Here is an 18,783-nt window from a genome sequence, read left to right on the forward strand (position 1 = left end):
TTTAGCATGTATGGACTCAGTGGGTCATATGCCTCCATCCATGCTGTAACAATTCTATGAAAATGTGTATAAATCCCTAGGGAAATTGCAAAAATGGCAATACCTGTACTGAGAATGCTTAACGCTCATGAAAGATTAAACGGACTGAGAATGTTCTCTTTCTATAAAGGGGGAGACCTGAAATATGATTAGAAAGAAGTTTTGGCTCTGGATTGTGTAATTTAAGTATGTTTGCTATATGTTTCCAATAAAATAAGAAGGGGGCAGTGCTGGAATTATTTCTAAGGAATATGCGTTAGTAACTGAACATTTTATGAGCAATGAACATGATGCTATTAGGTTTGAAACATTAGTAGAAAAGGACAAGGATAACAAAAATTCAAATTTTCAACGGGAGGAGGACTAAATTTCTCAGGACTTGTTGGATTAAATTCAAAGACAGCCAGTGAAACTAAATAAGCAGCCAGCAGAGAGGTTGAGGTACAAATGAGGCATATTCATTCATTCAAGAAAGGAAGGCTGTCAAATCCTAGATATTCTTGCATCAGTAAAAGTACAGTGCTTAAACTGAAACATAAAAGTAGAATTATATTTACAATACATCAAAGGAACATGTATACAGAGAATACCAAATGGGCCGGATAGATATGTAAGAGTGAAAATGGTAAAGGGCACTTGATTAATGCTTAAATAAAATACCTTTATGTTCCATTATAGAAATGTTGGAACAGAGTGCAGAAAAAAATTCCAAGAATGTTGCCATGACTTAAGGATCAGAGTTATAGGGAACGGTTGAACAAGTTAGGATATTTTACTCTGGCACATAGGAAAATGAGGATAGTTTACACAGTTACGAGGGGCATAGATTGCATAAATATTTACAGGCTTTTCCCCATCAGGTTTGGTGAGAGTAGAACTACGGATCATAGGATTAGAAAGGTGAAATATTTAGGGGAATCTGAGGGGAAACCTCTTTATTCAGGTGCTGCCGTGAATGTGGAATTGTAACATTTAAGAGAAGTTTGGATAGCTACATGGATGAGAGAGGCTTGAAGGCTTGATTTGGGTACAGTTAGATGGGACTAGGCAGAAAACCAGGCTGGCATGGAGTAGAAGGGCCGAAGGACCTGTTTCTGTAATATAGTACTCTATGCATCTGAATCCTTTATCCATACTGCCAGCCTCCTATCGCAATTCAAATTAGTGACTTCTGTCATACATCTCCAATTCTGAGCCATTTCATTTTTATTAATAATCTTTTGTGGTATACTTTGAAAATCAGACTCTCAAACAAGTTATAGGTATGTTATTTTCTGTGCAACTGTTTCCTGGTTGCACTTCTTGAGCTGATTAGGGCAATTCATAGCAAAATGGAAATTTTTCTTCCCCCTCCCCCTACCCCATCTTCCTCCTCCTCCCCCACCAGTGCACTCAGAGGAAACATGTGGTCACGGGGAAAACGTACAAGCTCCTTACAGACAGCGGTGGGAATTGAACCTGGGCCGCTGGTACCGGGAAATGTTGTGCTAACCACTACACTACCATTTTTTTTTCTGAATGTAGAGTAGAAACTAAAGAGGGCTCAGCAATCTTCTTGTTGTAATTTCAGGCTGAGAAGTCCAAGTACAATAATCAATATATCACTGGATCAGCAGAGCTACAAGGACATTTTCAACTCGACATTGATGTTGCCGGTATTGTATTCACCCACCACCCTATGTTCAGCCGTGAGCATGTATTGGCAACTAAGCTGATTCAGCTGTATGACCAGTATCAACTTCGACAGCAGAAGAACCTTGCCACTCTTTACGCTGACAAGGTATGAACATTTTACTGCGGAAGAGACCAGGGAGTGATGAAATTTCAGCCTTAACTTGCAGCGTGACATCAGCTGAGAGTCCAGTTTCGTAAATGAATGTCACGACATGCAACAGCCCATCAAAAGAGCTAATTGTGATTTTTTTTTTTATGTAACGTGCCTGTTTGAATACATCATTGCTGCATATACACACTTGCTGTAAATCATATTTAAAACTAGCTTTGAAATCATGGTCAAAGAAATGATTGCAACGTTATTGATGAAAGGAAAATAGGTTTGCAATTATTTTGCTAATTTAAAATGACAATCTTTGAACAAGATTGAACACACTAATTCATTGAAATATATAGTATGTGATGAAGTCTAAAACTATTGAATTGATGACATCCATTCAATTCATTATGTGTTCTATGATGGATTTTGATGCAAAGTAACCAACCTTAGAACATATTGTTTAAATGTTTTTTTAAATATGTTCCGGAAGTTGATTAATATTTTATATAGAACACTTTACACTAGTTTATTGTTAAGCATGGACAGTATATTGGGTTAACTAGCATTAAATGGCTATAAGCGTATACAATGGATTATGGTAAATTGGGCCATCATTTAATTGAGGCAGCCACTGATTTGGGAAACTCTTAACGAACAAACATTAATCGAGAAAATAGCCGGGATTCCAAATAGTGGCACTAGCCACTTTATAGGGGTTGGAGACTGTTGCCAAATAGGTTCTAACTTGCGCCAGACACGTGCACTTGTGCGGCCATTAGATACCACACTGTACTTAAAGCAAACAGTTGTTAAATGCTGTCAGTTGTGTGTGTGTGTTCAAATACTAGTGAATTTTGTCATTGATAGTCGGTGAGAAATAAGCAGTAAGACAATTCAGATTTGTTTTGCTCACTGTGATTTCATAAATGCAGGCTTTGAGATGCTAGAAATGACCATGAGTGAAAATTAAGCCATTTCACTCCTCCAACAAGTTAGGAACTACAAGAATTAGAAAATATTGACAATCATCTTGAGCGTTACAACAAAAATGAAGATTTGGAGGATGTAGTCATCTATAGCATTGTATGAAGGCAGTCCATTATCTACACCTGGTGTCTGCAATGATTTTGTTCGCTTGCAGTCAATCAAAAAGACATGGCAGTGTATACTGGATGAATTCATCCATTGATAAACTGTTAGGAACTATTACAGTACCATAAAACTGTAATAATATTGGTAATGTTCAAATTTGTTTTGTATTTCATTTAATTACATAACTTGTTACTCAGCGAAATGATAGTTTTTTATACCTTTAACTATTCCATGAAAGTTTGGCTAATTGGGGCAGCTGCTTAATTGGGCCAAAATGTACTGGTCCTGATGTGCCCCAATTAACTGGAATGCATTGTATTAGAGTATTATAATTAGTTGACAGTAATTATTTTGTCATGGTTTATGTTTACAGTTACGTGCTCTAAGGAATGCAGTGAACAACATTACCGATGGCCAAAGTGTGCAGAATTCACTGGCACAGCACAGACTTGTGGAATATAAATCAGAGATCCGGTAAGGAAGATTTACTTATCAAAATGGTGTCCAGCTGTGACGTCTGTCAGGTTTGTGACAAAGGTTCATGGGGAAGTTTTTTTGGAGCTGGAACAGGAAGTTAGGGGTAGGGGCAGGGATGAGGAGAGTGAGAGATCAGCAGCAGTAAATAAAGAATAAGGAGAAGGAGCTGAAGGTCGAAGTTCAAGTAAGAATACTCCAAAGTCAGAGGCAGCAATCTCTGAGGCAGAGTCTGAGGTCTGCAGGCCTCCGGTTTGGAAATCAGAGGTCGGTCAGCAGGTCCTGAGGCCCAAAGCATGTGATCAGTGAGTCCTGGGATCGAAGGCTCAGTGAGTCGGGATGTTGACGCTCCTAGGTTGACAAGTCCAGGGGTCGGAAGCCTATGTCTTGGAGACCGAGGCCACAGCCTTATGAAACAGCATTTTGAAGGACCCCATGCACCCCTCATACAAACTCTTCTCCCTGCTGCCATTCTGGGAAAAGACACCGAAGCATTCAGGCTCTCACAACCAGACTACATAGCAGTTTCTTCCCCCAAGCCAACAGACTCCTCAATACCCAGAGACTGGACTGACAGCAACGTACTGCCCTCAACTGTGCCTATTGTCTTGTTTATTATTTATTGTAATGCCTGCACTGTTTTATTCACTTTATGCAGTCCTGGGTAGGTCTGTAGTCTAGTGTAATTTTTTTTCTGTGTTTTTACATAGTTCAGTGTAATTTTTGTATTGTTTCATGTAGAACCATGGTTCTGAAAAATGTGTTGGTTGTTAATTCAAATGACACATTTCACTATATGTTTTGATATACATGTGATTAATAAATAAATCTAATCTAATGTTCTGTTTATGCTAAATATTAAAATCCTTGTACTTCAAGCTTCAGTGGATACATAACAGAGATTACTATTAATCCAAATGACTAACTTTAACAGTGAACTTTTAAAGCTTTGCTACATCTCAGTATCCATTGGTTGGCTGGTGTCCCTTTGATCTTTACAATACAACTGCTTGCTCATATTTAATGATCAAGTTCTACAACTTCTATTTATTTCTATTAATTTTAGGAGAGTTATATCGTAGCATTCCCTTATTGCTCCAGCTCCCACAGTTGTAAATTTATAATAATCTTGCATGCGATTGTCAAGAAATCCTGAACCCTGAATATAAGCCAGGGTCCAAGTACAGTCAAGGCTGGGGACCTGGAATGTAGCCACCAACACGTATTGCCACAGCTCTGATTGAAGGACAGAACACCAGAAGTCATGCATGTGACTTGGTTTACAACTATAACCAATGTCTGGAATATGTGTATATTTCCTCTTTCCTCTAAACTTGCTGATTCCATTGGAAACTCTATATTACTGTGGTGTAAAGTGTTTTTAAAAAGTGGAAGTAGAAGTGTTTGGTCATTAGTGGGAATACCGTCCAGTAGTCTAGACAACATTTTAGTCCATCTCTGCCAAGGTACAATGGATTATCAGATTTATTCTATTGGTTTTTCAGTAGTGGATTGTTATAGGCAAGGAGAGTGGGTTATTAACAGGAGAAATTCTGAAAATCCTGGAAATCGAAAGCAACACGTACAAAGTGCTGGAGGAACTCAGCAGGTCAGGCAGCATCTATGGACGTGAATAAAGAGTCGACATTTCAGGTTGAGATCCTTCATCAGGAATGGAAAGGAAGGGGGAGGATACCAGAATAAAAAGGTGGGAAGAGGGGAAGGAGGATAGCTAGAAGGTGATGGGTGAAACCAGATGGATGGAAAAGGAAACAGGCTGGAGAGGAAGGAATCTGATAGGAGAGGAGAGTGGACCATAGGAGACAGAAAAGAAGGAGGACACCAGGAGAGGTGAGAATGGGGAATAGTAGAAGAAGGGATGGGGGAAGGAATTTTTTTACCGGAAGGAGAAATCAATATTCATGCCATCAGGTTGGAGGCTACCCAGAAGGAATACAAGGTGTTACTCCTCCACCCTGAGACTGGCCTCATCATGGCTGCCGGAGTGGGAATAGGAATCTGAATTAAAATTGTGGCCACCAGGAAGTTCTACTTTTGGATGATGCAACAGAGGCGCTCGACAAAGCGATCCCCCAATTTACAAAATATCTCACCGATGTACAGGTGATGGCATCAGGCACACTAGATACAGTAGACAATCCCAGAAGATTCATGGGTGAGGTGTTGTCTCACATGGAAGGATTGTTTGGGGCTCTGAATGGAGGTGGATGCGCAGGTGTAGCACTTCGGCCACTTGTAGGGATACATGCTGGGAGGGAGATCAGTAGGGAGGGACAACTAGACAAGGGAATTATGGAAAGAGCAAACCCTGCAGAAAGTGGGGGGTGGGGGGAGGTAAAGATTTGGTGGTAGGATCCCTTTAGAGATGACAGAAGTTGTGGAGAATGATGAGTTTGATGTGAGGACTATTGGGCTGGTAGGTAAGGACTAGAGGAACTCTGTCACTGTTAAGGTGGCCAGAATACAGGGTGAGCAGGGTCATGTAGGAAATGTAGGAGATGCAGGTTAGGGCAGCATCAATGGTGGAGGAAGGGAAATCCTGTTGTTTGAAGAAGGAAAATATCTTTGATGTCCTGGAAAGAAAAGCTCATATTGGGAACAGATGCAGTGGAGATGAAGAACTGAGAAAAGGGAATAGCATTTTTTCCAGCAGACAGGGTGGGAAGAAGTATGTCAAGATAACCGTGGGAATTGGTAGGTTTATAAAAGGTGTAGGTTGGCAGTTTGTCTCCAGAGATGGGGACAGAGAGATTGAGAATGGGAGGAAGGTGTCAGAAGTTAACCAAGTGAATTTAAGGGCAGGGTGGAAGTGAAGAGGCAAAGTTGATGAAATTGATGAGCTCAGCATGGGTGCAGGAAGCAGCCCCAATGCAGTTAGTGTCGCGAAGGAGGTGTTGGAGAACATAATTGAATTGACTTTATTTATTACATCCTTCATATACATGAGGAATAAAAATCTTAATGTTACATCTCTGTCTGAATGTGCAATGTCCAATTTATAGTAATTTGTAATAAATAGTATGTACAACAGGACAGTCAATATAGCATAGAAATACAAACGTAACAGCGTGAATTAATCATTCTAATGACCTGGTGGAAGAAGCTGTCCCAGAGACTGTTGGTTCTGGATTTTATGCTGCAGTACCATTTCCTGAATGGTAGAAGCTGGAACAGTTTGTGGTTGGAGTGACTCGGGTCCGAATGATCCTTCGGGCCCTGTTTACGCACCTATCTCTACAAATGTCCTGAACAGTGGGAAGTTGACATCTACAGATGCAATGGGCTGTCCACTCCACTCTCTGCAGAGTCCTGAGATTGAGGGAAGTACAGTTCCCATACCAGGCAATGATGCAGCCAGTCAGGATGCTCTCAATTGTGCCCCTGTAGTAAGCCCTTAGGATCTGGGGACTCATGCCAAATTTCTTCAGCCGTCTGAGGTGAAAGAGGTGCTGTTGTGCTTTTTTCACCTCACAGCCGGTATGTGCAGACCACGTGAGATCCTGAATGATGTTTATGCCGAGGAACTGATCACCCTCTCAACCCCAGATCCAATAGGGGTTAACCTGTCTCCATTCCTTCTGTCGTCCACAACCAGTTCCTTTCTTTTTGTGACGTTGAGGGAGAGATTGTAACAGGGGGGGCTTAGGACACAGACCTGAGGGGCACTTGTGTTGAGGCTCAGAGGTGAGGGAGCCCACTCTTACCACCTGCTGGCAATCTGACAGGAAGTCCAGGATCCAGCTACACAAGGCAAGGTGGCCGAGGTCTCTGAGCTTCTTGTTAAGCCTGGAAGAAATTATGGTGTTGAGTGCTGAATTGTAGTCCAAGAACAGCAAAGTCACTTAAGCACCCCTCTTCTCCAAGTGTGTAAGGATGGTATGTAGAGCTGTGGCTATTGGGTCATCTGTCGAACGGTTGTGAATTATAGGGAATCCAGTGTGGGTGGTAGCAAGCTGCAGCTGTAGTCCTTGACCAGCCTCTCAAAGCATTTGCTTATTATTGAGGTGAGTGCGACAGGATGCCAATTGTTCAGACATGTTACCTTGGTCTTTTTAGGTACAGGGACAATGGTGGATGTTTTGAAGCAGGAGGGCATTCTACACTGGGAGAGGGAGAGATTAAAAAATGTCTGGAAATACACCTGCCAGTTGTGTCACGTACATCCTGAGTGCCCGCCCTCAGATGCTGTCTGGTCCCGCAGCCTCGCGACTGTCACTGGTTGGAAACACCTGCGTACCTCAGCCTCAGAGATGACCAAGGTGCAGGTCACTGGCGGCTCTCCTCAGGGGCTCGGTATTGGTGACAACAAACCAAGAGTAAAAGTGATTTAGCTCGTCTGGGAGAGAGGCAACGGTGTTGGCAGCACCACCACACTTAGCTTTGAAGTCTGCAGTGGTGTGCAGACCTTGCCATAAGCTGTATGTGTTGTTGGTGGAGAGTTGTGTTTGGATCTTGTCCCTGTGCTGTTGTTTCACTGCCTTGATGACTTTGCATAGACTGTAACTGCAGTTCTTGAGTTCCTGTTGGTTACCGGTGGTGAAAGCTCTGTCTCACACAGCACGCACAGAACTATTGATCCAGGGTTTCTGTTTTGGATAGACCCTGACCGATTTTTGGGGGCGAACATTACTGGGGAAGGTTGGGAACATGCACAGTTCTACCTAGCTAGTGAAAAGACAGACATAGCTGAGGCCCATGAGGGTGCACAGGGTTACCCCTCAAGTGTGGAGAAAGTGGGAGGAGCGGAAGGAAAAAAATTATTGAGGGTGAAGACCAGTTCTGCCAGATGGAGGAGGATGGTTGTGGAGGGGAGAATGGGTGTAGTTAGAGACGAGGATTATAATTTTCCTCCCTTTCCTCACATTTTTCCAAAATGGGGCTGTTGGTGGGATGGGGTATCACATGTTATTGGAAGAGACATCTGTAGTATGGGGTAGCAGGAGCAGGATAACAGGACTTACACTGCAGTGCATTCAAACGATTAGATCACTGTTTACCATCCATGATAAAGGATGATTTAGTGCACCTGTTTTCCAAAATACATGGTCAGAGTTATTCTTCTAGAGTATATATTGTGTTGATTTTATATTTGATATCTCAAATATCAAATTTCAAATTTGATATAAAAATGCACACAGCAGTTCCCTGTTTTTGTTGGTGGTGTTTGGTATCAGCCACTTGGTGGCAGCCACAGGTCTGCAGTGTTTCACTTCTGCAAATAGATACATCTGACTGTATTTAAAATGTATTAGATGTCTATTTATTGATCTGTAACTTCAATAACTAAGGTTATTGAAGAGTTGAGAGTAAGCTAAATAATTCCAATTTTGGATGGTTTGGGCATGACATGCTGAATAGCTTCCTTCTGTTCAATCAAATGCTATCACTCCCTTCTCTAACTCTGCAATTTGCAACAGATATGGCCCCACAAATGTAAGCAGATCCTGCTGCACTTCAACCAGTTGTATATTTGCATGTGTCGTATCAATCTGCATTTGACAATGGATTATCATACCTATGATTTGTATGTGGGTGTAATCTCTACAGATACATTCATTGCAGGAGTGGGCATTGATCAGGAGCTGTTGCAAACCTTTGCTTTTGTCTCCCAGTAACACCGTGATTAATTATATTGCACCAACTACTAAACAACTCAAGAAGCTGATACAGCACAAATCAGAATTAAATCTGATGCCATCTGGTAGGGTGTTTACTTGTACGGCCAAAGGGGGAATAGGATTAATATCATTCTTGAAGCAGCAATATTATCCAGCACCATGGAAACCAACTAATGCATGAAACAGGAAATTTGATTCAACAACTATGTGGAAAAAGTAATGTTACTGCCAAGTGCAAGTCATAAATAAATCTAGTGCAACAAACAGGCATACAAATGATGAATTATGTAGTTATTTTTTTCTTATTATTTGCTAGGGTAAATTGATTCACAAGCAATATTGGAAATTGTGTTGATTGGTGCCATAGTATTAAACAGAACAAGATGTATTTTAATTATTGTGCTCAACAAACACTGAGGTGTTTTTATTCAAACATGAAAAGAATTATATCTGCTTTCTTTGCTGAGAAGACAACTTTTTCCTTGTGGCATTATTGCTTTTTCAGAAAGGAGGCTAAATTAATCAGCAGTGAGAACGTTTTTTGAGAAAAGTCAGCCAAGAATGCTGAGTGACTTTAAAAAAAAATCTGGGTTAAAGCTTTCACAACACTAAAACCAACTGAACTACAAACGTAAGGAGCTAAAGAGGGAAGCTTTTCATTAGATTTAAGGTTTTTATAATCAAAATACAAAAATAAATGCAAATATCTTTTCACAGAGCAACCCGAAGGATGTGCCACATGGAACAAGAAAAAGATCAGACCCTGCTAAAGAATATTGTTAAAGTATGGAAAGACATAAAGTCACTTAGAGAGTTCCAGAAATTTACCAACACACCAGTGAAGCTACATCTTAGAAGGTGAAGTGATTTTCGTTTTCAGTTTTCAATCATGGAGTTGCTACACAATTAGCTGTATTCATTTTACAATGCTGCTTCTACCAGTTTTCCTTCCCGTTACACCCCATAACCCCTTCTCTGTTCTCCCCATTTACTCCTGACCCTCCATTCCCCCAACCTGTGCCTCTTACATACCCTATACCCTCCCATATGTTTGTTAGTAAGAACAAACATAATTAATTTTAAAATTCATAAAATGAGAGACTAACAGTGGAATTTGTTTTATTCATTAAAAATATGTGGAATGTCACTGGCAAAGCCAGCACATCCCTAAATGCCCTCCAAAATGCAGTGGTGAGCCGCTGAAATCCTTCTGCTGTTGGTGATCCTACTGTTCCAGTGTGTAAGGACTTCCAGGATTTAAAATTGGAAACAGTAAAAATGTAGAAATTCAATTAACTTGGAAATAGAACCACTACAGAAGAATTAAAGAGGGGATTATGTTTCACTGACCACTTTGTGGCATTGTTTTCAGTTGGATGAAGTAAATGCTTAGGATTGTGACTGGAGTATGCTGTTAAGCACTTCAAGGATTACTGAGACTGCAATAATCTAAGCAAATAGAGGATATTGCATCACAGTTCTGATTTGTACTTCTTGTAAGCACTGGAGTAGTTCACCGAAGGATTTGCACATTTGTCTTAGAACCACATTAACCATGATACAGGGCCAGTTAAGTTTCAGATCAATGGTGATACCCAGCAAGTTGATAATGGTTGATTCATTGGTAGTAAAACCGCTGAAATTTAAAAATTGTTAGACTTTATTTTATTGGAGGTAGTGAGAATGGACTTCTGTGTTGTTTTTGATCTGAGGATATATAAATATCAACAAAACGTCAATCTATGTCCAGACCATGTGATTTCAAGGTCATGCTGCGTGAAGAGGGCTGGGTCTAAGCTAATCGAGAAGAATAACTACAGTGATGTCCTAGGGTGCAGGTGAGGTGTGAACAGCCACAGGTGTCCTTTCTTTTGTGCAAAATACGACTGCAACCCTTGAAGAATTTTCTCTTTGGTTCCCATCGCCTTCTGTTTTTACCAAAGCTCCTTGACACCAAAATCTTTCAAATGTTGCTTTGGTGTCAATGGAGAGATTTGCATCCTGCCTCTGGAATTGAGCGCTTTCTGACCATGGTTGGCTCCCTATGGTGATACAGTCAGCTGTGTTTGAAAACTCGCAGAATATCAGGGAGACATTTTAAGAGTTATTTTGCTGCTTTAGGAAAAATGCATCAGAGGCAAATACACAGTTGAGAAAATCAAACCAACTAACAGCATCTGTGGGAGGAAAAAAAACGAACCTGTAATCAGAATCAGATGACTGCATTGTTATAAATAAAGTGTAAAAATACTTTCCAAGGAAGAAGAAACTTGATGTATTAGAATATTATTTATGTAAGAATTGGGCTTATTAGTTAGAATAAATACCCTTTTTCTGTAATTGTTAATGTAGGTAGAACTGAATTCCACTCTAGCAATACCAAAGGTTACTATTTAATATGGTAATGTTTAACCAGATCTGATTTTTTTTGTATTCAACGTTACTAACTGGTGACTTTTAAAGGATCACAAGAGATCACTTGTAAAGGTCATCGTGTGTCTAGCTTGTTCACCAGTGCGTCTGAAAATGAGACACCAGATTTGGGTTTTCCAGCACTGCTCTGGAGCTATGGGCCTATTTACATATTTAATGAACACACAACATGCATGATTTATTACTTGTGTTACAGACAAGAGGTTAACAGGAAAGCTGATGAAGTAAGCTATGAATGTGAAATCCAGGCTGAGATTGCAGAGCTTCTAGAGGACTATCAAGAAGTCTATGAGAATCAGATGGAAGAATATAAAATAAAGTATGAGGAATGGAAAACCTGGAGAAAAGCAAAAGTGGGTGTTATGTTCAAATATAAATTTTTCATATACAGTTAATTGTATGCTTTGGTCAAACACCTAGTTAAAGTAACTATTGACAATAATAAATTATGTTTGATCAAAACGAGAATTTAATTTTACAGTGGTACTATACCAAACTAATACGCCCAGTTTCTTTTACATTCTCTGGGTTTGCACTTCTTTTTTGGTGGATGTTATTATTTGGAAAAAACATTTACTACCAAGGCAAAGAAAAGGAATGGAATCTCCTGTTCTCAGAACAATTAATTTCATTTTGAAACTAAAATGCAGTTGCAGGAAATCTGAAATAAAATCAGAGATTGCTGGAAGTGCTCAGCAGATCAGACAGCATCTTTTCAAAGAGAAACTGAGGTAAAGTTTCACATCAAGAACCATTTATTCAATAATTATCTTTCTTAGCACCTGTGTAAAACTGGAATAATAAATTTAGAAACATAGAAAATCTATAGCATAATACAGGCCTTTTGGCCCACAAAGTTATGCTGAACATTTTCTTACCTTAGAAATTACTTAAACATAGCCCTCTATTTTTCTAAGCTCCATGTATCTATCCAGTATCCAGGAGTCTCTTAAAAGTCCCTATCATATCTGCATCTACCACTGTCGCTGGCAGCCCGTTCCATGTGCTCACCACTCTCTGCGTTTATATATAAAAAAAAATTTAACCCTGACATCTTCTTTGTACCTACTTCCAAGCATCTTAAAACTGTGCCCTCTCATGCTAGCCATTTCAGCCCTGGGAAAAAGCCTCTGACTATCCACACGATCAATGCCTCTCATCATTTTATACACCTCTATCAGGTCACCTCTCATCCTCCATCACTCCAAGGAAAACTGGCCGAATTCACTCAACCTATTCTCAAAGAGCATGCTCCCAATCCAGGCAACATCCTTGTAAATCTCCTCTGCAGTCTTTCTATGGTTTCTACATCCTTCCTGTAGTGAGGCGACCAGAACTGAGCATAGTACTTCAAGTGGGGTCTGACCAGGGTTTTGTATACCTGCAACATCACCTCTCGGCTCCTAAACTCAATCCCATGATTGATGAAAGCCAACGCACTGTATGCTTTCTTAACCAAGAGTCAACCTGCGCAGCAGCTTTGAGTGTCTAATGGACTCAGACCCCAAGATCCCTCTGGTCCTCCACACTGCCAAGAGTCTTACCACTAATACTACATTCTGCCATCATATTTAACTTACCAAAGTGAACCATTTCACACTTATCTGGGTTGAACTGCATCTGCCACTTCTCAGCCCAGTTTTGCAACCTATCAATCTCCCACTGCAACCTCTGACAGCCCTCCACACTATACATAACACCCCAACCTTTGTGTCATCAGCAAATTTACTAACCCATCCCTCCACTTCCTCATCCAGGTTGTTTATAAAAATCACACAGAGTAGGGGTCCCAGAACAGATCCCTGAGGCACACCAGTGGTCACCGACCTCCATGCAGAATGTGACCCATCTACAACCATTCTTTGCCTTCTGCGGGCAAGCCAGTTCTCAATCCACAAAGCGATGTCCGCTTTGATCCCATGCCTCCTTACCTTCTCAATAAGCCTTGCATGGGGTACCTTGTCAAATGCCTTGCTGAAATCCATATACACTACATCTACTGCTCTTCCTTCATCAATACGTTTAGTCACATCCTCAAAAAAGTAAATCAGACTCGTAAGGCAGGACCTGCCCTTGACAAAGCCATGCTGACTATTCCTAATCATATTATAGCTCTCCAAATGTTCATAAATTCTGACATACAAAAAAGCTGGATGAACTCAGCAGGTCAGGCAACATCCGTTGAAAGAAGCAGTCAATGGATGCTGCCCAACCTGCTGAGTTCATCCAGCTTTTTTGTACGTCTTGATTTGACCACAGCATCTACAGTGTACTTTGTGTTCATAAATCCTGCCTCTCAGTATCTTCTCCATCAACTTTCCAACCATTGAAGTAAGACTCACTGGTCTATAATTTCCTGGGCTATCTCTACTCCCTTTCTTGAATAATGGACATACATACACAACCCTCCAATCCTCCAGAATTTCTCCTGTCCCCGTTGATGATGCAAAGATCATCGCCAGATGCTCAGTAATCTCCTCCCTTGCTTCCCACAGTAGCCTGGGGTACATCTTGTCCAGTCCGGTGACTTATCCAACTTGATGCTTTCCAAAGGCTCCAGCACATCTTCATTAATATCTACATTCTCAAGCTTTTCAGTCCATTGCAAGTCATCCCTACAATCGCCAAGATCCTTTCCGTAGTGAATACTGAAGCAAAGTGTACTTTAAGTAGCTCTGCTATCCCCTCTGGTACCATACACACTTTTCCACTGTCACACTTGATTGGTCCCATTCTCTCATGTCTAATTCTCTTGCTCTTCCCATACTTATAGAATGCCTTGGGCTTTCATTAATCCTGTCTGCCAAGGCCTTCTCATGGCCCTTTCTGGCTCTCCAAATTTCATTCTTAAGCTCCTTCCTGCTAGCCTTATAATCTTCAAGATTCGTATTATTACCTAGTTTTTTGAACCTTTTATAAGCTCTTCTTTTATTCTTGACTAGATTTACAACAGCCTTTGTGCACCACGGTCCCTGTACCCTACCATCCTTTCCCTGTCTCATTGGAACATACCTATGCAAAACACCACGCAAATATCTCCTGAACATTTGCCATATTTCTTCTGTACATTTCCCTGAGAACATCTGTTCCCAATTTATGTTTCCAAGTTCCTGCCTGATGGCTTCATATTTCCCCTTACTCCAATTAAACATTTTCCTAACTTGTCTGTTCCTATCCTTCTCCAATGCTATGGTAAAGGAGATAGAATTGTGATCATTATCTCCAAAATAGCCTCCCACTGAGAGATCGGATACCTGACCAGGTTCATTTACCAGTACCAAATCAAGTGCAGCTTCTCCTCTTGTAGGCTTATCTACATATTATATCAAGAAACCTTCCTGAACACTTAACAAACTCCACCCCATCTAAACCTGATGAAGGGACTCGCCCTGAAACGTCGACAGTGCTTCTCCCTATAGATGCTGCCTGGCCTGCTGTGTTCCACCAGCATTTTGTGTGTGTTGTTTGAATTTCCAGCATCTGCAGATTTCCTCGTGTTTGCCATCTAAACCCCTCGATCTAGGGAGATGCAAATCGATATTTGGGAATTCAAAATTTCCCACCACAACAACACTGTTATTATTACACCTTTCCAGAATCTGTTTCCCTATCTGCTTCTCGATGTCCCTGTTAGTATTAGATGGTCTATATTTTAAAAAAAAAACACCCAGTAGTTTTTGACCCCTTCCTGTTCCTAACTTCCACCCACAGAGACTCCGTAGACAATCACTCCATGATTTCCTCCTTTACTGCAACCGTGGCACTATCTCTGATCAGCAGTGCCATGTCCTCACCTCTTTTGCGTCCCTCCTTGTTCTTTCTGAAACATCTAAAGCCTGGTACATAAAGTAACTATTTCTGTCCCTGAGCCATCCAAGTCTCTAATGGCCATCACATTATTGCTCCAAGTACTGATGCACGCTCTAATCTCAACACTTCATTCATAATACTACTTGTGTTAAAATAGACACCTCTCAAACCATCCATCTATCACCTTTCTCTATCACCTGCCTTTCCTCCCTCTCACACTGTCTCTAAACTTTCTCTATTTGTGAGCCAACTGCCTCTTCAGTTCAGTTCACACCTCACAGCACTTCTAGTTTAAACTCTCCCCAATAGCCTTAGCAAAACTCCCCGCCAGGATATTGATCCCCCTGGGATTCAAGTGCAACCCGTCCTTTTAGTACAGGTCACACCTGTCCCAAAAGAGGTCCCAATGATCCAGAAATCTGAATCCCTGCCCTCTGCTCCAATCCCTCAGCCACGCATTTATCCTCCATCTCACTCTATTCCTATACTTACTGTCCCAAGATTACTATTTTTCTGGTCCTGCTTCTCAACTTCCTTCCTAACTCCCTGTAGTCTGCTTTCAGGACCTCCTCCCTCTTCCTACTTATGTTGTTGGTACCAATGTGTACCACGACCTCTGGCTGTTCTCCTTCTCACTTAGAAACATTGAAACATACAAAACCTACAGCACAATACAGGCCCTTTGGCCCACAAAGTTGTGCCGAACGTGTCCCTACCTTAGAAATTACTAGGCTTACCCATAGCCCTCTATTTTTCTAAGCTCCATATACCTATCTAAAAGTCTCTTAAAAGACCCTTTCGTATTCGCCTCTACCACCATTGCTAGCAGCCCATTCCCCGCACTCACCACTCTCTGCATTTTAAAAAAAACAACTTACCCCTGACATCTCCTCTGTACCTACTTCCAAGCACCTTAAAACTGTGCCCTCTTGAGGCAGCTATTTCAGCCCTGAGAAAAAGCCTCTGACCATCCACACAATCAATGCCTCTCATTATCTTATACACCTCTCTCAGGTCACCTCTCATCCTCCCTCACTCCAAGAAGAAAAGGCCGAGTTCACTCAACCTGTCTTCATAAGGCATGCTACCCAATCCAGGCAACTTCCTTGTAAATCTTCTCTGCACCCTTTCTATGGCTTCTACATCCTTCCCGTAATGAGGCGACCAGAAGTGAGCACAGTACCCCAAGTGGGGTCTGACCAGGTTCCTACATAGCTGCAAAATTCTCTCTTGACTCCTAAATTCAGTTTCATGTTTGACAAAGGCCAATACACTGTATGCTTTCTTAACCACAGAGTCAACCTGCGCAGCTGCTTTGAGCATCCTATGGACTCAGACCACAAGATCCCTCTGATCCTCACTGCCAAGAGTCTTACCATTAATACTATATTCTGCCATCATATTTGACTTACCAAAATGAACCACTTCATACTTATCTAGGTTGAACTCCATCTGCCACTTGTCAGCCCAGTTTTGCATCCTATCCATGTCCTGCTATAACCTCCAACAGCCCTCCACACTATCCACAACACCTCCAACCTTTGTGTCATCAGCGAACTTACTAACCCATCCCTCCGCTTGCTCATCCAGTTCATTTATAAAACATCACGAAGAGTAGGGGTCCCAGAACAGATCCCTGAGGCACACCAGTGGTCACTGACCTCCAAGCAGAATATGTCCCGTCTACAACCATTCTTTGCCTTCTGTGAGCAAGCCAGTTCTGGATCCACAAAGCAATGTCCCCTTGGATCCCATGCCTCCTTACTTTCGCAATAAGCCTTGCATGAGGTACCTAATCAAATGCCTTGCTGAAGTTCATTTACACTACATCTACTGCTCTTCCTTCATCAATGTGCTTAGTCACATCCTCAAAAATTTCAATCAGGCTCATAAGGCACAACTTGCCCTTGACAAAGCCATGCTGACTATTCCTAATCATATTATGCCTCTCCAAATGCTTATAAATCCTGCCTCTCAGTATTCTCTCCATAAACTTTCCAACCACTGAAGTAAGACTCACTGGTCTATAATTTCCTGGGCTAGCTCTACTCCCTTTCTTGAATAATGGAACAATATACCCAACCCTCCAGTCCTCCGGAACTTCTCCTGGCCCCGTTGATGATGCAAAGATCATGGCCAGAGGCTCAGCAATCTCCTCCCTCACCTCCCACAATAGGCTGGGGTGCATCTCATCTGGTCCCGGCAACTTATCCAATTTGATGTTTTCCAAAAGCTCCCGCACATCCTCTTTCTTAATATCTACATGCTCAATCTTTTCAGTCTGCTGCAAGTCATCACTACAATTGCCAAGAGCCTTTTCCATAGTGAATACTGCAGTAAAGTATTCATTAAGTACCTCTGCTAATTCCTCTGGTTCCATACGCACTTTCCCACCGTCATGCTTGGGTGGTCCTATTCTTTCACGTCTTATCCTCTTCACATACTTGTAGAATGCCTTGGGGATTTTCCTTAATCCTGCCTGCCAAGGCCTTCTCATAACCCCTCTGGCTCTCCTAATTTCCTTCTTAAGCTCCTTCCTATTAGCCTTATAATCTTCTAGATCTCTAACATTACCTAGCTCTCTGAACCTTTTGTAAGTTTTTCTTTTCTTCTTGGCTAGATTTACTACAGCCCTTGTACACCATGGTTCCTGTACCCTACCATAACTTACCAGTCGCATTGGAACGTACCTATGCAGAACTCCACACAAATATCTCCCGAACATTCACCACATTTCTTTCATACCTTTCCCTGAGAACATCTGTTCACAATTTAAGCTTCCAAGTTAATGCCTGATAGCCCCATAATTCCCCTTACTCCAATTAAACGCTTTTCTAACTTGTCTGTTCCTATCTCTTCAGGATAATGTGGACGCAATAAGAAACATCCCAGACCCTGGCACCTGGGAGGCAAACTACCATCTGTGTTTCTTTCCTGCAACCATAGAATCTCCTGTCTGAATCCCCAACTAGAGAGTCCTCTATCACTACCGCCATCCTCTTCCTTTCCCTACCCTTCTGAGCCACAGGGCCAGACTCTGTGCCAGAGGTACTTGCATTGTAGGTCCCCCCCCCCCCAACAGTACTCAAACAGGAATACTTATTGTTAAGGGGGACAGCCATAGCATCTGACTCCTGCCCTTCGCTCTCCTGACTGTTACTCACTTATCTGTCTCTCGAGGCCCAGGTGTGACTACATGCCTTTAGCTCCTACCTGTCACCTCCTCACTCCCTCTGACCAAGTGATGGTCATTGAGCTGCAGCTCCATTTCCCTAACATGGTCCCTAAGGAGTTGCAGCTCAACAAATCTGGTGCAGATGTGGCCGTCCGAGAGGCTGGGAGTCTCCCGGGCTTCCCTCATCTGACACCGAGTGCAGAACACTGGCCTCACACACATACTTCCTGTCTGTATTCTACACAGGCAACCTACCTCGCCTCAACCCGTTATCGCCGAAGCCTGTTGAACCAAAGCCCTCTAGTCTGTTGCCTGCTTTTCTATGCCCAGTCTATAAAGATGTCTCC

At 41.8% G+C, this 18,783-nt stretch overlaps 1 protein-coding gene across 1 annotated transcript in view; it reads left to right on the top strand.

The window, feature by feature from the left end:
* cc2d2a (coiled-coil and C2 domain containing 2A) overlaps positions 1–18,783 on the top strand; it is a 148,993-nt gene that overhangs the window by 64,912 nt on the left and 65,298 nt on the right. Inside the window, 4 exon segments of the mRNA XM_059988913.1 lie at positions 1,610–1,819; positions 3,279–3,379; positions 9,736–9,876; positions 11,648–11,804. Of these exon segments, the coding sequence (XP_059844896.1) occupies positions 1,610–1,819; positions 3,279–3,379; positions 9,736–9,876; positions 11,648–11,804 (609 nt within the window).

The sequence above is a fragment of the Hypanus sabinus genome, chromosome 14 (genome assembly GCF_030144855.1).
Source record: "Hypanus sabinus isolate sHypSab1 chromosome 14, sHypSab1.hap1, whole genome shotgun sequence".
In the NCBI taxonomy this organism is placed as follows: domain Eukaryota; kingdom Metazoa; phylum Chordata; class Chondrichthyes; order Myliobatiformes; family Dasyatidae; genus Hypanus; species Hypanus sabinus.